General features: G+C 49.5%; 1 protein-coding gene across 2 annotated transcripts; it reads right to left on the bottom strand.

Moving 5' to 3' along the window:
• Nucleotides 1-547: 547 nt before the first annotated feature.
• Il10ra (interleukin 10 receptor subunit alpha) lies at nt 548-14,940 on the bottom strand. Of its 2 annotated transcripts, XM_048416731.3 has the most exons (8): nt 14,786-14,940; nt 12,841-12,961; nt 12,157-12,341; nt 11,181-11,347; nt 10,036-10,186; nt 7,023-7,144; nt 3,249-3,281; nt 548-3,120 (listed from the first exon to the last, which is right to left on the bottom strand). In XM_048416731.3, the coding sequence occupies exons 1-8, from the start codon at nt 14,850-14,852 to the stop codon at nt 2,209-2,211; spliced, it is 1,758 nt and encodes a 585-aa protein (XP_048272688.3). In that variant the 5' UTR covers nt 14,853-14,940; the 3' UTR covers nt 548-2,208. The 2 variants fall into 2 exon arrangements, with proteins under 2 accessions (XP_048272688.3, XP_048272689.3); XM_048416732.3 differs by lacking the exon at nt 3,249-3,281.
• Between the last annotated feature and the right edge of the window lie 6,216 nt (nt 14,941-21,156).

Consider the following 21,156-nt stretch of genomic DNA (forward strand, 5'->3'; position numbering starts at 1 on the left):
ATCTGTGCCAACCCACACACTGATTGTTGTGAACAGAACTCGGGAGGCTTCCAGCATACGGAACCACCCAGGCACATCTTCAGGGTAAGGCGAGCGGGCACAGTGTCTGCAGATCTGGCTCACTCATGCCCTGGAGTCCCACACTGTCAGAACTGCCATCCCAAACACTGGGGTTTAGTCTTCTGAAAGAACACCCCAGACCTCTCTCCGTCATTTCATCTGTTTCTAAGAAAACAGTCTGTTTCCCTTTCTAGCCCTAACAGCCCTTGACAGATGTTTACCCATAGAATCCCAGATGTGGGGTACCATAGTAAGCTCTTTTCGTCCATGATCTCATTTCAACCTCATGACTTCACCATGACAGCTGTCACTTTCGTGTCACCTTTGGGCCATCAGAAACTGTGAGAGAATCTGTGCCTTTTCCAAGGTCACAGTTAATGCTGAAGTTGGGTCTGTCTGTGTGGGCCCACATCCGCAGACTATCTCCTTAAAGCACATCTTGCTCATGACCGTCACCAGTGGTCCATAGTTACCAGGAGAAATCTGATGGTTTTCACAAAACACCCATTTATTGGACTGAAAACACACACCATTCACTCGCCGTTGGGGGCACATTCATGTCCATTTTCTCAGTGGGACTCCACAGTCCGAGGGATTGGGCTTATTGGGAACTTGTCAAGTTTTACATACAGACAGGAACTGAGGCACAAAGAGGAAATTGTGACTTGCCCAAGGTCACATAGCTAGAAACAGTGCAGTCAAAACTAGAGCTCCTAAGAGACCCTGAGCCCTGCACCTATGCTATGCTGCCTCTTCAATAAATAAGTGAACAAAATAAATAAATAAAGGTTCCTAGGCAATCCCAAGGAGTCCTTCCAACTTCAGAAGGAGCTCTGGTACCAGACTGGCCTCGTGACCTTCTTGGCAGAGTGGCAAGCTCATGGCTGACTCTCCCAGGTTACACAGCCTGTTTCTGGAAAGCTTCGGAGAAACTCCGGGCTCAGGGATAGGCACTGTGAGGGGACCAGCAGCCTTGCCCTTTCTCCAGCATCCTTGCTTGGCGGCTGCAAACTGCCTTTGTTTGAGCACAGACCTCAAATACAGTCTAGGGAAGTGGGACCAGCCCTGAGCTCCAGTTACTAGCAGCTCTCTTGGCACAAGGGCCTAAGCTCCTGCAAGATCTCTGAGACCTTGGCATGAGGCAGAAGCTACCTGTGGGCAGATGGTTTCCACAGTCTACTTCCTCCTAGCCCAGAGGATGGCAAGGTCAAAAATATCACCCCCAGGGCCAAATTGTCTAACATTTAGCCCGAGGGACTTCCTAACGATTCATTCTTATTTTAGTCCCCTGAAGAAGCTGCTGGTCCAAGGTCAAGCAGCTGAACACAGAGATGCCAACCCAGTACCCTGTTCTCTGGGTCTGTAGTTAGAAAATAGCAGCAAATACAGATATTTAAGACTTAAGGCTGGGTCAGTGTCTATGCCCAAAGGCCACATAAAGGGTAGTGTGCTAACATAGACAACCATAGTTTGTCTGGCCTGTCAGCACAACAGTGAGTATCAAGGAGCAATGGCTTGGCTACTGAAGATAAGCCAGGGGGACACAGATGTCAAAACCAAGGAGATGTCAGCGGATGGATAGGAGAGACACCCACAAGAGCTAGATTGTAAGTCTCAGTCCCTTTTGCCCCATGGTTCTGAAGTAGCTGGCTGATCATTCCGGATGGCATGCACCTCAATATCTTCCAGTTACAGGTACCATGTCCAAGTTGGAGCACATCTCTCCGTGACAGTATTAAGCCTGGTTCCTGCTCCCTCTGTACTCTGCAGGAGGCTGGCTACTCCCACTCCTCTGTGGACCTCCAGGTTGCTCTGACTTCAGCCTGGTAACCTTACCATATCTAAAAATCCCTGGGGTTCCTCCCAAACACAGATTCTTCCAGTACAGGACCCAGCCCTGGGGAGTGAGGTCTCTGTCTACCCTGCTCCGCTAGGCTGGAGTCTGCAGGGCCCATCTCAGCAGAAGCACACATAACCTCCCATGTACTGGACACTTGCCCAGCAAGATGGCCTTTTCCTGCCCTGTGGGGCCTGGCTAGCTGGCCATGGTGGATTTGTAGAAAAAGGTCCACCATTTCTTTGATCCCTGGGCCCTAGTGCACATAGGACAGCAGGCATGGCTGGAATACAACGAGCCCTTAGACCATGTCATTCCTCTACCTGCAGGCTGGAGATCAGCGGCAGGGTGACCAGGTTAGAGTCCAAGCTATCCAGGAGGCCACCAGGGGCTGCCCCATAGTCCAGAGGGGCAAATTGATGAGCAAAATCCCAACCCTCTGTGCTTAGATCTTCACAGCTAACCACGCCCAGGAGTGACCATTCTCCAGTCAGCTGACTCCATTGCTTACTTGGGGTCCCTGCTGGTGCCGGGGTCACCCCTTGGGATTCCTGTTTCAAATAACCCTTGGCCAGAGCTGGTGGAGGCCAAGTTAACTCAGCCTGCAAGCACACCCTGAGTTGAGGGTCAAAGCCATCTGTCAAGGAAATCTCTTTGTTCACGTGTCCTTCTGGGTCTGCTGCCCCTTCCTTCCACTGGGTCTGTTTCTGGTAGCCCTGGGATGTCACTGTGACTTGGTCTTTCTCCTCAGGAACTCCGGGTTCGAGGAGATGAACATGGTTCAAGGCAGAGTCACTCTGTGTGTTCTTAGGCTGTCCTGGAGAACTCTGGGTTAAGTTAATGTCATTGTCTTCCTGGCCCTGACTGGTGACTCCAAACTGCTGCTTCCAGGTGGGCCCCGTGCTGGAATGTAAGCTGGGATCCTGCAGGCAGATCCCACTGTCTGTGTTGTCAGCGCAGCTGTCCCCGAGCTCCAGAAGCTCCTCCTTTCCCAGAGTCCCTTGCACCTGGAGGTGGGAGCCAGGGAGAAGAAACTGAGACTCTTCGGTCTGCAGTGATGGCTTGCCACTACCAAAGCCACTATCGGTGCTGCCATGCAAGACCGAGTCTCTCAGCTCTGGGGACACCTTCCGGAAGGCCTCCAAGTCCAGGATGCGGACAGTGTTGAGAGTTTCTGGGCAGACAGGGTTGACTGGGAGGAAGTCGTGGGGCTTCTCGAAGACCTGGGAGGAGAGGCAGGGTGAGTGTGACGATTGTCATGCTCAATTTGACTGTATTGAGAACCACGTGGTTCCATAAAGTATGTCTATAAGGGTGTTTAGAAAGGTTAAACTAAGCTTGGAAGACTTACCCTGGATATGACACTATCCCGTGGGCTGGAGTCCTGGGGTGAATAGAGACGAGAATGTGAGCTGGGCACCAGCATTCACCTCTCTGCTTCCTGACTGTAGCAATGCGACCAGCTGCCGCATGCTCCCGCTGCCATGCCTTCCCTCCCGTGGTGGCCTTGCACCTCAAACCTGAGCCCAAACAAACCCTCCCTTCTTCAAGTTGCTTTTGCCGGGCACAGGCCTTTGTCACAGCAATGAGACTTATATAGTGAGAGGTGTGGCCGCTTTCAAGGACCTCCTCGGGAGCCAGGTGAGCAACTGTGGGGGAGGTGTAGAGTGGGAACAGAGCCTGGGCAGCCTGCAGGGTGCTCCTCAGATTCATACTGGCATTAGAATTTTCTCCCAAGAAGACTTCATGGTTTGGCCCAGGCAGGGACACAGGCAGCTAGTGTTCTCGGGGCCACATTTCATGGGGTCTTGCTGAGACTGGAGAAAGCTCTGTGACCCGGATGAGGCTTGGAAATCCAGGCCCGAACTGAGGTGTATTTCAAACTCTTCCGACATCAGCCCCAAGTAAGAACTAGTTGCTAAGTAAGCAGCTGTGTGTGCAGCGCATGGAAGTCACTGACGCTAGTCACAGGGAGTAAGTAGCGAGGTGCCCCAGTGCGTTTAACCCCATCCCATCCCACCCCATCTTTCTATCCTGCCATCCTTTGAGTTTTGTAGCTTGCAGTCGAGGGCTTGCTCTCCTTAGTTGCTAAGAGTTCCGGGGAAGCCACTGAACACTTTTCAGTTCGTTCCTCTGCTCTCTCATGGTGGTACCCTTCCTGTCCTGAACAAGGCAAGGGCAGCTCTGTCACAGGGCCTTTGCTGACTACTGTGCTAGGGATAGTCTTAGCACTCCACATGTCTGTGTCCTCCTCTTTGTTCAGCTCAGATGCCTCCTCTTCAGGGGGACTTTGCAAGCACCCAGGCCAAACCAGTGCTGCAGCCATTTTCCCCAGGCTTCCTTCCTTCCTTCCTTCCTTCCTTCCTCCTAAACTTAGCTCCTATATGTGCTGGCTAATCTTATGTCCACTTGACACACAAACTAGAGATATCTGAAAGGAGGGAAACTTAGTTGAGAAAATGCCTCCATAAAATCTTCTGTAAGGCATTTTCTTCGTTAGTGATTGATACGGGAGGCCCGGTTCATTGTGGGTGGTGCCATCCCTGGACAGGTGATCCTGGGTACTCATCAGGGACTGGAGAGATGGCTCAGTGATTAAGATCACTTGCTGCTCTTACAAAGGACTGGGTTTGGTCCCCAGGACCCACATGGTGACTCACAACCATCCCTAACTCCTGTTCCGGGAGTCCAATGCTTTCTTATGACTTCTGTGGGGATCAGGCATGCAGATGGTACACATACATACATGCATGCCGGCAAACACTCATAAACATAAAGTAATGAAAATAGATCTTCTTAAATTTAAAAAATATCAATACCAATCGTAATACATCTGAATCTTCACTATTAAATAAAAGAAAGCAGACTGAGCAAGCCATGGGGAGCAAGTCAGTAAGCTGTTTCTCCATGGCTTCTGCATCAGCTCCTGCCTCTGGGATCCTGCCCCATTCAAGCTCCTGTCCTGACTGCCTTTGACAATGAGCAATATGGAAGTGTAGGTCAATGAACCCTTTACTCCCAAACTTGCTTTTTGGTCCTGGCACCTCACTGCAGCCCTAGCAGCTCTACTAAAGACACTGCAATGTGAACTCTAGAGGCAGTAACCATCCAGTCTTACTCCTCTCTCTAAGAGCCTAAGCTGAGCCGGAACTATTCAGGTTTGTTGACTGACTCTGCTGCACCCCTGCCCTCATTTCCTTGACACTTAATGACTCCAGTGCAATGCCTCCTGGTTGTGACCCTCTTACTATGTCCACTATGGCCAACTAGGTCCACAGTGGCCACAGTGATTAATGATGAAGGTTGTATCTTTTAGCAGCTTGTCACCGAGCCAATATCCTTTCCCTAAACTTTAGTTTCCACCCATAAATGGAATGAACGACAGCACGTGCCTTCTGATGGCGAAGGTAAAGTGTGTGCAGTGATTGGATCGTCCGAATTAAGTAAAAGACACTCAATAAGTATCTGCTGGGTGGAATTGTACTCCCTGGCAATTCTGTAAGAGTTTCATCACCCCTGTGTCCTAGAGAAAAACCCAAAGTTCAGAGAGCTTAGATGATAATCTTGGAGTCACCAGCGACAAAGGACAAACCCAGAGTTACACACAGCTATCTGGATTTGAGATCCTCAGTTTGCTTCATAGAACTGACTTCAACGACCTGCTGGAGGCTCAGTTCAAATCGGCAGTTGACTCAGAGTAAATTCAGGAACATGCCAGGGCTCTCTTACACAAGTCACCCCCACAGACAGGAGCAACTGTTAAGTGGAACTGGGCAGTTTAAATCTGAGAAGCAAAGCTCTCACGGGAGCGGCAAAGCTGCGACACACAGGTTCAGAAGGAATCAACATTACATTTACACCTGGCTGGCATGGGCTGGCATCGGCTGGCATCAAGTACCGGGAACCCCTCGAGGCTGCATCAGGCAGTTTCCTCCCTGACAGCACTTGTAACTATGGAGGATGCTCTGCAGCTTGCTCAAATACCATTTTACTCGTTCCCGAGCTTCTCCAGACACAGGGCTGCCCCCTCTCCCACTTCCTGGATCCCACTCTCCACAGAGCCAGGCTCAGCAGTGTGGTTCATTCACCCCAAACAACCAGCACCCGGGCTTCTGACCCTGCACAGAGTATGAGCTAAGGTTCCCTTGGAACAAGCCAAGGGACATGTGTCTGGGGAACTGAATCTCCTGGGAGCACGGAGAGAGATGATAAGGCAAACTTTAGATAGATGCAGGAAGAATTAGTAACCCCTTGAGAACTGTAGGGCTGGCTCGCCCATCTCTTCCTTATAGTTCTTTACCAGTTGTGTCATTGACCTGAGAACAGACTCTTGCCTAGGTAAAGGCCCTGATTAGGCCAGGCCATCCCATCTTTACACACACATACATTCATTTTCTCCTCCCCCTCCTCTCCCTGTGTGTATGTGTGTACGTGTGTCTCCTTATTTTTCCTAGAGACTCCAGGACTCCTCATAGGTTTGTTTCCCCTTCCCAGTGCCTGTCCAACTAGGTCCATATATACATGGTCTACAGCCATCTATCATACATTAATAGTGCATATATTATCCAGGGTCCAGGGGCTGTGGCTAGCCACCTCTGACACAACCTGAGACCAGGCCAGAGACAAGTAGAGGTTTGGGGTTCTTATAGGATGACTTCTGGAGGCTGGCTTATCACATATGCCTCTGTCTGATAGAGAAAAGAGGTCCTGGCCTCCCCTCAAGCCCTTTGCTCTCACTCTGGTCTCTCCTCTCTGGGACTGCTCTAGCCCTCTTTCTCTATTCTAGACTCCTCCTTCAGCAGCCTCAGAATAGGATACTACCAAACCTCCCCTACATCTCCTCCCAACTGTGTGACCCTGTGAGCACAAGCAACCTCATTTACCACTGGTTTAAATGAGGATAACAACCAGGACCAATACATGATGTCCAGTGGCTGCTCCACAGGCTACTGTCTGGATGATAAAGCCATGCTAACTCAGCGTGTGTGCACCTGTGTGTGCATGCGGTCTCTGGGCTACTCAGAGGCACAGTTCTCCAGACTAGGTTTAGTGTGTGCTTGCCCTCCAAGACAGTGTTGGATGAGGATGCCCTGACCATGAAGGAATATAGGAATAGAGCACTGACCAAGACTGCAGGCAACTTGCCCGGGCGGCGTCGAATGTAGTGCTGGAGAGCCAGGCAGACCAGGGCTCCGCAGAGTATCAGGATGGAAGTGAAGAGGATGCTGAGGTTGGTCAAGGTGAAATCTGCAGACCCAGAAGGATAGGTTTGAGGCACAAAAGGTACAGACCCCTTGTAGAGATCCCTTGGCTATGATCAGAACATACTCAGTGAACGGCCCCAGGTCATCCCCACAGGCAATTGGTGGGTCAGAGCCCGGGGGGTATCCAGGTTCCTAGAAAGGTTCACTTGTCACCAGTTCCTTCAGTAACACATCGGCTCTACCTCTAGTGGACTACCCTGATGGTCAATGAAACACTGAGGCAGGGGAAAACAGAAGGTGAGAATTGAGTCTGAGGTATCTGGACCCAGATTTAAATCCCAGCTGTACCTCTTATGAGTTGTGGACAAACTACAAAAACATTGTAAAGAATACGAGTCCCACTGTCTGTGTATTCAACGGGAAAAGTTACAGTATCGCCTCAGGATGGTTGTCAGACACCGCACCTGTGTTACCTGACCCTGGTAGCTATCTTAGCTGTCAATGCCAGCATCACCCCACTTTACATATTGAGATCCCGAAGCCCTGAGACACTAAGTCACTCGTTCTAGGTCACCTGTAAGCAATAAAGCCAAGATTCCAGTAAACCTTTTGTACATAAGGACGATGAAAATCCCAGCAGCACATAAAGCAGCTGACACACTTGGTGACTTATTCTGCGCTGGGTCTTTCACGACAGTGAGCTGTACTGGAATATATCACAACTCTGTGAAGAGTCTCTTTCATGTTCTGGATGGAACACTCCCAGGGCACACACTGGGTACAATGTGGACACTTACATTAGCTGCCATGGCTTGCTAGCTATGGCTCCCTCTGGGCAGTCAGCTGGTTGAAAGACTCCCAAGGGTGAGACACAACTACACTTGATAACCCATCCTAGGAAAGGGCCCTGGGCCCCTGGCTGAGGGCCTGGAACCAGTTTCTGCTGACTCCAGCAGCTCTGTCAGGGAGCCAGCTCAGCGTTGTGTTTTCTGGGATACTCAGGGCAGGGAAGAACCCTTCCCACAGTGGCCCTGAGGAGAACCAATCAGGAACTGGTGCACTGAAAGGGGTCCCTGGAAAGCTCAGCTGTGCTCAGGTGGAAGGACCCCAGTGTCACCCCCTGGCAGGAACGAAGCTGTTCTGAAAAGACTCTCGAACACCCTTCCTTTGGCTATCTGACTATAGGAACAATAGGATTTCCCTAGCAGTCTCGTGCTGGGAGAAGAAGGCCAAAGCCTGGTGCCAATCAAGGGGAACTTGTCTCCTGGAGATTTCCCAGAGTTCTGACAACAGACCAATGGGAGAGACTGAAGTTGAGATAATGATGAAGGCTCACGCCATGATGGGTGGAGCCACACACCATAATGGGAGGGGTCACGCACCCTGACCTGGTCTTCTTAGTTCTGTATGCACCCCACTCAGTCTAAACATAAACATCATGTTGATTTTCATGCCCTTAATGTCCTGGAAAATCGGCTTTCAGGGTCACCAGTCCTGTTTGTTTCTCGTCCCCATGGAGCCACATTGAATAAATTTTCCTTTTTTGCCATTCACTCTGAGTCTTTATTAAACTCCTGAGGATGAGTGGCCGATCTTGCTGGTTCTGGCAGATCGAGACAGGTTCTGGCAGCATTGGTAATAATTGTAGTAAGCTGTGGCCCAGAGGAAAAGCACACTTTGGATGCCAGCACCCCCAGCAAGTTATCACTGCCTCAACTATGCTATTCTGGAGATTTTTAAAAATTGTCCCCACTTTGGTCAGGATTATCTGGTTTTTTTTTTAATCTCTATTTGGTGAAGCAGAGAAATTAGTATTTGGACCTTGGTTTGGATTTTTAAGAAAGTTTCAACCCTTGGTAAATTCCTCCTGCTTTGCTGAAACTTGGGCTTTGATTTCCTATCTATTAAGCGGTTCTTTGAGCTGTGTGTGTGGTTTTATGTGTGTGTGTGTGTGTGTGTGTGTGTGTGTGTGTAGTATGATGTAGTGGTGTTGTGTTTGTGTTGTATGTGCACATGTGTGTGGGATGCATGTGCAGGTCAAAGGTCAACATTAGTGCCTCTCCTGGACCGTGTTTGTGTTCTTTCTTTTGGGTAGGGGCGGCATAGGGTCTCTTGTGCAACATTCCTAGCCTGGAACTCATTTATGTAAACCAGGTTGTCCTAGAACATACAGAGATTCACCTGCTTCTGCCTCCTGAATGCTAGAATTAAAGGTATGTGCCATTGTGCCTGGTTTTCCACCTTGTGTTTCAGGGTCTCTCACTGAACCAGAGGCTCATTGATTTGGCTAGGCTCCCTATTTCTGGCCCCTCTTCTGAGGAGGGGGATTGGGATCACAGAAACACACACCATGCCTGACTTTTACATGGGTTTTGGGAATTTGAACTCACCTCCTCACGCTTGTGGGGCAAACACTGTATGGACTGAGCCATCCTCCTACTTCCTTGAAGCCTTCTGGATTTGTGAATCATTGGTGGTGATCACTGGGTAGTGATTGGCTTTGTGTTTTGAATTCTTTTGAATTGTTACAGTTCTGCTGAACTATTTTGGGGCACCATGACATTTGTACGACAAGCCTTAAACTATTTAGATAACACAGAAGTTGTCAGGACTCAGCTGAGCCATGGGAGTTCTGTTTTGAACGTGTATGTGCACATGAAACCGAGAAACAAGCATGCTGGGCTGTCATTGTGATTGACATAACCAAAAAGTATTAAGATTTTACTATCTTGTTATGTCCTATGATAATTATTATTTTTTTAACTTAGGATAATTCTAAGCAGGATGGGACAAATTCTCCCATGGGTTGTGTGAAGAATGATGGTTCTATGTAGAAGCTCTGGGCCCAGTGTGGGCACCAGCAACCCTGAGCATTGCTTTCTGGATTGTTCTGGACAGTTCCAGCATCCTCTGTCTGCAGTCTGGGCCACTCACATTGCTCCGCGAGATGTAAACACTGCTCCTCTGACCATTCTGCTCTGTTACTTCGGGTTTCCACCAAGGGCTTCACCTTGATACAAAACTCTCCCATCTCTCTGGAGACTTTGAGGGAGAAGCTCTCCCGTTCCACTGTCAGGGTTGTGTTCTGAAATGGAAATAAGAACAGAGTAAACAATCCTTCTATGCTTGGTGCACAGAGCTGAGGGTGGGAGGGGCCTAGTTTTGGTTTTCTGCTGGAGATGAGCCCAGGGTTTTGAGATGTTAGACAAGGGCTGGTGCTAAGTGAGCCAGCCCTGGGGGAGTGGGGCTCTCTAGAGACCATTCTGCTAAGTATCTTCGGTCATTTTTTTCTAAGATAAAAAAAATCCCGTGATTGTCAGTGAAGCCCATTGTCTCCGTTAACTACCCAATCTAATTTTGTTCTAATCTTTTGTGTGTGTGTGTGTGTGTGTGTGTGTGTGTGTGTGTGTGTGCAGTGTGTGTGCCACAGCACATTCATGGAAGTCAGAGATCAATCAGATATCAGTCTTTGTCTTCTACTTTGTTCGAGACAAGATCTCGTTATTGTTTGCCACTGGGTACTCCTAGCTCGCCTAAAGCTTCCTCAGAGTCTCCTGTTTCCTGCTTCCATCTTACTGTAGGAGCAATGGGTTACAAACATGTGCTACTGAGTCTGGCTTTATGTCGCTTTTGGGGGTTTGAACTCAGATCCTCATGCTTGTGCATAGAAAGCTTGTTACCTACTCAGCCATCACCCCAGCCCACTGCTTTTACTTTAATAGAGCAAAGGGTGTCTTTTATGGAAGTGGAAGATCTTCACAGAAAGAGCTAGAAACAACTGAGGTAAGAGCATCTGATGGAGTCTAGCCAGCAGGGGTTGGATTCCAGTACATATGGAAGCTCTGTTTCCTTATCTACAGTGTGGAAGAAAACACTGAAAGGTATTCATGTTTGCCTTGCTCACTGCTGTTGGTAGGCGTGTTCTCCTCACTGTCTCCTGGGAATAGAGTTTGAGAGCTCTGACTCCATCAGTTCCCTCCTGGATCCTCATAACCTCTTTTCTCTGTGTGTGCCAAGCTCCCCAGTGGGGATGTGACAGTGATTCTAGTTTAGGTAGCCCTCGTCTGGTGGCCTCATACCTTCTCCTCCTGAATCTTTCGGACGGAAACCATATATTTGCGGAAATTCTTGAAGATCTTTTCATACTCTTCACCTGCAGGGACTATCTGAGGCCTGGGGGGATGGATCGTCCCAGAGACGCTGTCATGGGTTACCTTCAGTGTCACACTCCCGACCGTCAGGATCACTGAGAGGGAGAGGGGCAAAGGCATGAGGCTGAGGACTAGGGATGCATCCACAGCCCGACTCCAGGGTCAAACCTTACCCACTCTAAAGCCTAGGCCTTGGGTTTGCAACTCTATTCCACATAAGAACTTCTTAGGGAATGTGTTACAGATGCTATAGGTCTTCTAGCATCTGAGAAATCTGAAATTCTCAGCCTGGGTCCTGGAAATACAAATTTTAAAGCTACTCCCTAGAATATGCTTTCTGCAGGCAGCTGACCTAGCATATAAGCTTGCATTTGGGAACCAGTGACCTTCCAAGTTTTACCTCAAGCTCTGAATCCCACAGAACAAGCCCACCTCGTACCCAGATCCTGTGCAGGCCCAGGGTGAATGGAAGAATTCCACCATGGTCAGGCTGACTCCCTTAGAACTCGCCACGAATTGTCTTCATTTTTTTTCTTCAGTGTGTCTTCCAGCCTCAAAGGCAAGACCTGGGAGATTCACCCCTATGAGGGGCCAGGTCTCATCTGAACTCTGTCTCTACCTGCTTAGGGATGAGTACCTCTGCCTAAACTCTACAAGTTCACAGTGATGGTTCTCGTGACCCAGACATGTCAACCACTCCACGACCTCTTTTACGGAGGATTAAACAATGTCAGGTCCCTTTAAAATCTCAAACAGCTTCAGATCTGTTGAGGCAACAAGTTCCCTGGCCAGGAAGCCTGGTGATGTGAGAAGCTGTGAGAACAGACAGAAAAGCCCTAGGCTGGAGTTCCTGACTGGAAGGGTCCCAGAAGGTCATGTTCTAGGTCTAGGAGAGGCAAAGCACCTTCATCCACTGTGAAGCGGGTATCAGTGGCGGTCCAGTTGGAATACTTGTTGTTGTCTACTGCCCGGACTCTGGCCAGGTAGCCACGGCTGCTGTATAGATCCAGGGTAAACTTGGTGAGATCACAGGATGATGCCTGGACCTTTCTACAGCTGTGGATGTCTTCCCAGATTGTCGTTCCGTACCTGAGGAGATACCAGGGCAGGCACTGGGGAGGCAGCTTGGACCCACGCCTCTCTCCCTTAAGAGGGAAGGAAAAGGCCAGGGTGGAACGTTCCCATAATGACAGAAAAGGAGCAGCAACCCTCATGGTCCTAGTTCTAGAGTCTCCCTCTTCCTCCATCAAGGTCCCCGTTGACATCCATGGTCTAGAGGGCTTCTGGGTGGGAAGCTAGGTAACTCAATATTCCATAAGAATGTGGTAGCCCACTCTGAATCTCCCTGCTTCCTTTCATCTAGTTACATTTGTGAATACTTTTCCATAATTCTGGGAAGCCCTCGGAGCCAACAGTTGCCCACCTTAGGGATCCCAGCACACTGCTCACCTCATGATGCTTAAGCAAGGATGTGTCGAAGATGTGTGTCAGAGTCCCTTCTGGTCTCATTTCAACAGTAAATCAGCCACCTAGTCCCTCCCCTACCTCCTTCTGGTCCCCCCACACTCCTTGGGCCCTGCTTTCTTACTTCTTGAGTTCCACTTCGTAGAAGGTACTCTCGGACTGATCTGGGATATGTGTCCAGCGGAGGATGTGTTCAAAAAATCTGGCTTCAAACCACACAGAAAGGGGGCTGGGCAGCTCTGTCCCTAGGGGGAAAAGAATGCCAACACTAAAGAAAGCACAACTATCCCCAGGGACTAGGGAAAGGATGGTGATAGTGGAAAGGGTTATAATTCACATACTGGGTACCATGGTCCATTTAGTGATCACAGCAGCTCTGGGCTCTGGCTAGACACACGCAAAATTTACTAAGGAAGAAACAGAGGCCCAGAGAGTCAACTGATTTGCCCAAGGGCAGTGGAGTTAGTAAGGGGCACAGTGAGGACCTATATCCAGAAAGTGTTTGATTCCACAGCTAGTGTCCTGTCCTTCTATCCATAGCTGTATGGGATCAGAAGCCTCCTGAGAGACTGACAAGAGTAACCTAAGTCTGTAACACTCCAGGAAGATGGCCGGGAGTGAGCGGTATGTGTGTGAGCAGTGAGCTCGCAGGTGAGTCAGTCCCTGGCTCTGCCCAATCCCTGTTCTTGTTCTAGCACCATCCCAAGACTAAGTTCTCATCCCAGCCCTGCCCTGAAGCCATGGCCCCCGCCCTTCCTGGATACACAGACACTGCTTGTGTACCTCACTGTGCGTTCCGATACAAAAGACATCTTGGGATCCGGGGCTTGCGGCTTTTCCCATTCCCTAGTTTCTAGCTATAACCAGATGTCTAGGTGAGTCTGGAAGTAGAGGCAGAGTGAATTAGTCGGCTGCGGCCCCAGACCTCCTCCCAGAGGTCTCTAAGGCAAGAAACTCAGTCTTGAGATTCAAATAAGAAAGTCCATTTTACTGTTACATGAAAGACAGAAGTTTGTACAGGGTCGATACACTGGCAAAGAGTTAGTTCCAGACTCCTGCAATCTGCTCCCTTTAGCTAATGTGTTGGGGCTGAGGGAATTCTGCTGATGAATTCTGCTATTTAAATTCTGCAGCTTAAGAGTGTGCAATGAAAACAGTCCTTGTTCCTCTCCAACCTTCTTGACCCTTTAAGATGACTTCTCTTGAAGGCTGCTTTGCACCCACTTCCCTTCTTCTCAAAACCATCAGCTCCACCAGTCATGTTTCTTTTTGAGTGACACTGTCATTCTCAGAAAATACACTTGTCCCTGCCCCCTTGACTTTCTTTCCTGTACTGTCTTTGAATCTCAAGGCTGTGTTTCGGTTGCAAAACTCTGGGAGGGTGAGTGAAAAACTAAGCCCCTGTCTGTCGTGTTTGGGCTGGCCACACATCCCCAATGCGGATGTAGATCACATGACTGGCTGTGTGGATTTTACTTCAAATTTTGGAGTCCTGTAGACATGTTTTGGGTCTCTAGTTTTCATGCCTCTATGCCATTTGGTCCCTCTACCTGTCTGCTGTTTCATCTCTCCTGGGCCACTGAAACCTAGCCTGAGCTGAGGGGTAGGTAAAGAGGGAGGAGGGCAGGTGGCAGCCGGAATGAGTTGAGGGCTAAAGACTACCTTCGATGGTTAGGGAGTGGGGGACGGGAGAAGGGGAAGGATGGAGATAAGATGGTAGGGTAGGGTTCGGTTCGGGGAGAGGAGTCTAGGAAATGGCCAGACCCATGGAAGAGTCAGAGCCCCAGAGAAGCAAGGGTTAAGTTATGGTTTGCTGTGAGGTGGATAGGTTTGGGAACGGAGGTACGGGATGGGAACTATAGGCCTGGCACATCCTTCGATGGCCACTCCAGAGCTGCCACGGTTAATCTTAGTCTTCTTCACTTCCACAACGGGTGAGCCCGAGACGCAATTTTGCCAGCGTGAAGGAGCAGGAGCTGGGAATCGCGGAGGTCCGGAAAGGGCCATCCAAGCCGATTCTCCGGGGAGTGTGAGTTTGAAAGCAACAAAGCGAGCTCTGGGGAGCCTACCGTGTGCGCGGGAGCCCTGGCTCAGGCTGGCGAGCGCGGTGAGGAGCAGGAGCAAACGCGACAGCATCCTGGGCGCACAGCCGCATCGTCTGCCGGAGCCGGCCTTTGCGCCGCCGGCCGCGGCTGGGAGAATTGAAGACTGTCGCCCAGTCCTCAGGGCCCGGCAGGATCGCCGCCTGGAGGCGGGGCCTCGGCACGCCCCGCCCTCATTCCGCGGAGTTCAGAAACCTCTGTAGTCTAAGTCTAGTCAAGGCGAATCTCCTGAGGTTTTGGTCTCAAGGTGAAAGTGCAGGCAGCTGAGCCCTTCTGCATGCTTGGCTCCCAACATTATCGGGGCAGCCTGGCCGCATGATGTGTGTGTGTGTGTGTGTGTGTGTGTGTGTGTGTGTGTTCACGGTGCAGGTGGCCAGGGAAAACTTCACCCATTGGGTGGCTGTAGAGCTTGTTAAGTTTTTGCTGTGGTTGGGAGAAGAACTATAGCGGCCAGCGAGGCTAGGAACTGACTGAATGTGCCGGGCCAAAGCACAGGTGTGTGAGGACGCTTGTGAGAGTCCTGGTGTTGCCCTAGCTCTCAGCTAAACCAACAGTGAGAGACTGTCCCCTACCTGACTTCATACTTTTGGAGGGAGTCCACGACACCCCTGCACATTTTAGGTTGTTCTTGCCTTGAATCTGCAGGTTAGAGGTGATATTTGGCCTGATGTCTTGAGACCTGGTATCACCCAAGTGTCTCTTCGGTGGCCAAGACCTCAGTCTGCCTTCCCGTTTCACCAATAATGTCACTGTGGGAGAGACCAGGCTTTGTCCACCTCACTTGTTGGCAGGTGACACTGCTACCACACGAGAGTAGCACCTACAGGATTTCAGGGTGAATCTCGATCGAATTTAATCGAGATGTGCACAGCTCATCTGCCAGGCACATACATATGCTGTCCTGGAAACCCTGTTTTGTTCTGGGAGGGCACAAAAAAAAAAAAAAAAAAGGGCTAAAGTCACTAGAATGTCCTTGCTCTTAAGAGGACATTTCTCACTCCCTTTGGTGCCTACTGGTCACACTGAACACACACACACTACTGTGTGGAGCAGGTATGGGTGACTTTTAATCCGCAAGCTGCATGATTCTCAGTGTAACTCCCAGCTCTGCCTCACTTAAAATTGGAAACTTACTGAAAACAGTACAAGATATGAGATATTTGTTAAGGGTCTTTCCCCACCCCCATCCCCGGCAATCGGATTGAGTGTTTCTCCAGTGTGAACTTTGTAAATGACAAGGGCCTGTCACTATGTCAAAAATTTGAACACCCCTGTACCTGGAGAAAGGGGTTCCAACTTGGGGTGTGGGACATGAGCATTGTGTACGTGACCTGGGAACTAATGATCCGTCACCTCCATGGCCTTGTGGAGATACAAGCTTTGTTTACACACGACGGGGATGGATAGTACCACGCCCAGTGAACTGGACAGAGTGTGTGCCAAGTGGGCTGGGATCCTGTTCTGTACTTGAGGGTGCTCATTAAAAAGGTGCTTGTCAGTGGGGGGCAGGCTGCCCGAGCTGCATGGCTAGTTGGGGAGAATATCTGTAAACCACAACATCCAACACACATATGCATGCACATGGGTAGCCAGGACCACCCTCAGGGGACAGACAGCCTTGTTACCACACCCTCACATCAGCTAAGTCAGAAAGCCTTAGATTTTTTAATGTGTGAAGAGATTTATTTTAAAACAAACAAACAAACCTGTTTTTACACTACCTGTCCCTCCACTGGTAAAGAGTATACGCTGCTTGGGAGTACCCGGGCATGACACAAGTACCCGGGCGTCACTTCCTTGTTCCTAATAACCTCCCCCCCTTTTTTTTCCCCGAGACAAAGTTTCTCTGTAGCTTTGATGCCTGTCTTGGAACTAGCTCTTGTAGACTAGGCTGGCCTTGAACTCACAGAGATCTGCCTCCCAAGTACTGAGATTAAAGGCGTGTGCCACCACCACCCGGCTCCTAATAACCCTTTTAAAAGAGAGCGCTGTGGTGTTTCTGCCTCAGCAGCCTTTCTCTTAGCTTTTCGTTGAGTTGTCAGAGGTTTAAAGCCCCCTTCCATGGCTGTTTCGAAGGATGATCAAGATTGTTCATTCATATACGAACGTTTACCGTCACAGGGTGATGCTGGGGGAAAAGTGTGACCAAAACCAAATCCCTTCCTCTAAAAACCACCTGGCTGGAGGCGGAAAGTGAGCAGGGATGTTTACAGTTTCTGGTAAGGAAAGTACAGACTAACAAGTGGATGCAGGGCAGAGAACAGGGAAGGCTTCCTGGAGGAGGTGGCCTGTTAGCTGAGACTTGAGAGCTGAGTTGGCAGTAGGCATGTAGTAGTTGGATAAAAAGAGATCGGCACACTCTGAGGGGCAGACAGTTCAATGCTTTGCTCAGGGCCGAACCAGCTTTGAGTGCAGTCTATTCCCTTGTCCTCCTTCCTCCACAGCAACCAGGGAGATGCTATACCAGACATACAGTTCCCACCCCTTAGAAAAGTAAGATTGCTAGAAGGACTGACACTCATGCTGTTTTGTGTTGAGGGCGGCCTGCTCTTTGGATCTGACAAACCCACTTTGAGGTTCTGCCGTCAGCACCTGTGTTGGAACAGATGGCAAGTAACAGGATTTTCACGCGCTCAAACTCTTGAGGTGCACCAAGGACTCCACAAAAACAGTTCACAGCGTAGCGGGGAAACTGAGTAATCCTGTTTCCTTCTCCTGGGAACATGGGACAACTGTTTCCCAGTGTGTGACTGGACAGTATGACTGGTTTTAACCCTCGTGAAGTTGCAGTAGTGGATGCGACATCTAGGCCTCCCCCCTGCCTGTGCTGCTCTGTCAGCCACCCAGAGGGTCCCAGCAGTCAGTGTTCTGCAGATGGGAACACCAGGGCAGAGGGCAGAGACTTCCTTCACGCAGTACGCAGCAGAGCTGAGGTCACCCCTGGGCTGTTAGACCCGAGAACTTCTGTTGTCTCCTATTTTGGCAATGACACCTTTGAATCTTGGAAGAATCCTTGCAAATCACAATGTCAAGTGAGTTGAAAGAGAATGAGTGTGTGTGTGGGGGGGGGCACAGTTCAGGACTGAGAAGATGGTGTGGTGGTGGGCTCAGGCCGGTGAGGCAGACATCTTGCTCCCAAAACAACGTTTAGGGTACCTCTGAAGTCTGGATGGCTCCGCTGTATCACTTTCACTTGGCTCCATCTGGGTCCCTGTGATGATGTGTCTCTATGGACTTCACAGGGGGTAGAGGGCTCAGTCATCTGAGCAGCAGGAAACAGTGATCCGCAGGCACAGCTTGTCTCAGGATTCGGGTTTGGGGAAGTTCCGGGCCTTGTGATCACTCTGACAGAGCAGCACATAACAGAAACCCAGGGCCAGGGAGTCTGAGCTAGAGACAGAAAAGAGGAAGCTGCCTGGGGAAACTTGGCAGGCCTTGGGGTGAGAAGAATTCAGGGCAAGGTATAGGGCCTGCCAAGGTTAAGCCAGTGCTTCAGGCCTGCTCAGTCCAGTCCTAGTCCCAGGAGGAGCCTTCTGAATGGATCTGTAGAAACTAATTCATGACCACTCCCTTTCACTCTCTGCCCAACACTTTCCTGGCTAAGTATGAAGGGGCTAAGAAGAGATATCCTCTGAACAGTGGCTTGGGCTTGAATAGGGTGCTGTTGCTGCTGCTGCTGTGCGCACTTCAGCTGGGTTGCTTTGTTGACAGGAGAAGATTTGCATTTTAAATAGAATCAGAACACTGTGGAGCTAAGTAATTGGTGACTCACTCACTCTGCAGAATTCAAGCCATGGTTTCCAGATTCAAGTTCTTCTGCCTGTCAAGTCTCAGCGGCTCAGCTTGCGGAACTCTGCTGGCTGTGGTAGCTTGTCCTGCCCGCTAGCTTGGAGGAATTGGGGAGATATGCTGGTCTTCCTGGTGAAGGTAGAAGTCTTGCTGGCCGCTTGAAGCAGCAGACTCAGGCTAAAAGCCTTCTCACTCCTACACTCTGCCAAGGATCCTCCTATTGATGGATACTCAAAGCAGAGCCCATGGGCCTTTTAAAGGGGACACCTCATTCTAGCTTGTCCACTACCAGCTTTGTGACCTTAGCCTCTGCATGATTGAAACCATTATAATCTTGTTGGGCTATTGGAAAGCTGGGCACAAAAACATGGAGACGACAGATGTAATCTTCACCAGTGGAGCAAATGCGGTTAACAGAAATAGCCAGCAGAACCTGCCACCTGCTGTATAGACAGAGCCAGTTCACTGTCCCTCAGTCTGGATTTGTGTGGCTTCTCTCTGGCTGTGGTATGGGCTATACATGGCAGGGGCCTGTGTTCTTGGGATACCTCCCTTCATCTGAGTGATTTTTCGGAGCACCGTCTTGGCAGGAGAGGGTATGAACTATGCATTGTCCTTCCTTATGAACTCAGATGGAAGCAACCGAGCACAGATCACACACAGAAATGTCCCCAGTCATGTAAAAGAAGAGCAAGCCTTCCTCCAACAACACAGATGGCCTTGACTTCTCCTGTCTTTGAGGGCATCATTTCCTCTTTCTTCAAAAATAACAGCATCCCCAATCCTTGTCTTCCAAATGAAGGAAGTTGATCTGTTGCTGGGCTTCCAGACCAGAGCCCCCTGGCAAGTTCTCAGCATGTCTCTCCTCCTCTCTAACATAGAGGCCTCTGAGTTGCTGCAGTCTGCTCCAAGCATGTACACAGACATGATGCATTTTAAAACTCTGTGGGGCATGTGCAGATATCAAAAATATCCAAGATATTGCCATTTATACTTGCTTCAGGACACAACAATTATAACTATATTAAAGCAATAAATCTATCACTTCAGGACAGGCATTGGAAGGGTCACCAGTCCAGTTCCATTCTACACTGGGCAGTCTATAAGTGGGACAGGCCAACACTCACTACCCTTCAACTTCTCCAGGCCGCTCCATAAAAGAGGAGGACCTTTTCCCTGAACCTACTCATTCTCATTTATTTCTCCTACATCAAGATAATTCACAGAAGGAACCTCGCCATCCTCCAAGTGGAATTCCCAGCGGTGGCACACTGGTATGATGCCACTCCCGTGGACCACACAAGACACACATTGTCTTCACCCTAACTAATACTGACAGAAACTGTGACCCAGATGGTGGCATGTGAGGCCTTTCCCTCAGTGGTTCCCCTAGAGAGAGAAAGAGACCAGGTAGGCCTGCATGGGGGCTCTTGAGGCTCCTGTGATTATTTTTAATATAGATTGGGTCTTTTATCACCAGTGTGGGCTAAGCCCAGTCTCTTACATTTGGACATCCCTTTTCCAGGGCCTCAATCCTTAGGATCCCTGCTCTAGGATGTCAGGTCATCTGTCCTGGTTCACTACTCTTCCTAGGGCATTTTGAAAGTGCCATTTTAACGTTTTTCGCAGAATCAATGACAAATACAAGAAATGGTAACTGGAGGCTGGCCAGGGAGGGCGGGTGAGAAGCATGCACATAGCCAGCTGCCGTTGAGTGCGTGGGAGAAAGACATGGAAGAGGGAAGCTAAGACCTCAGGGTAGTCTTGAAGCACTTGTCATTTGCCAGAAAATGAAACTCAGAGAGGAAGAACTGTCTTAAGACAATGTCAGGTTAACACCTCACCCCCAGGCTCGTTCTGTGGCATCTTGACCTTTGGAGACAGAAGAACAGCCAGCCATGGTCTTCTCACCTTCTTTCCCCAAACATTTCAAACAGGGAGACACCTTCATTACTTTGAAAGGAGTAGGCGTGTCCCCTGGTATCTTGGTAACCAGCACCAAATGGCCTTTCTGTAGGCACTGCCCTGCCCTGCCCTAGACCTTCTTCTCAGGTTGTTAAAAACAAAAACACAACTGGAAAATTACCAGGACCCATGAAAGAAAAATAAACTGTTTTTGGTGGCATGTTTTTAGAGTTCTTGTGTGTGGTGAGACCACTTTTACACTTCTTAAAACTTTTAAAAAAAATTTAAGACTGGGCTTGTCTGTGTAGCCCTGGCTGTCCTGGAACTTGCTCTGTAGACCAGACTTGCCTCGAACTCACAGAGATCCACCTATCTCTGCCTCCCAAGTGATAGGATTAAATGCATGTGCCACCACCGCCTGGCAAAACCTTTAAAATTTTGATGACTCTCAGAAGTTCACAAAAATTCTTGGATCTAGTAAGTCATAAACACAAACATATACATACCCAATACCTAATCAAGTGTTCAGAAATATGTAGACATTTTACCAATACTCTGATACAAGGTATGGCATGTCAGAGAGAGATGACTACCGCTCCATGTTATAAACTGTGGAAAGTCTAAGGTGCACTTTGGAAAGCTGG

This window comes from Myodes glareolus, chromosome 4 (genome assembly GCF_982192425.1).
Source record: "Myodes glareolus chromosome 4, mMyoGla1.1, whole genome shotgun sequence".
In the NCBI taxonomy this organism is placed as follows: Eukaryota; Metazoa; Chordata; class Mammalia; order Rodentia; family Cricetidae; genus Myodes; species Myodes glareolus.

What these genes read in the sequence shown, in the direction of transcription:
- Il10ra (XM_048416731.3), bottom strand. Translation starts at nt 14,852, where the DNA reads ATGCTGTCGCGTTTGCTCCTGCTCCTCACCGCGCTCGCCAGCCTGAGC. An exon ending in GCAAGTTGCCTGCAGTCTTG is followed by an intron (nt 3,282 to 7,022) that starts GTCAGTGCTCTA and finishes TATTCACCCCAG; the next exon opens with GACTCCAGCCCACGGGATAG. An exon ending in GGGATAGTGTCATATCCAGG is followed by an intron (nt 3,121 to 3,248) that starts GTAAGTCTTCCA and finishes CTCTCCTCCCAG; the next exon opens with GTCTTCGAGAAGCCCCACGA.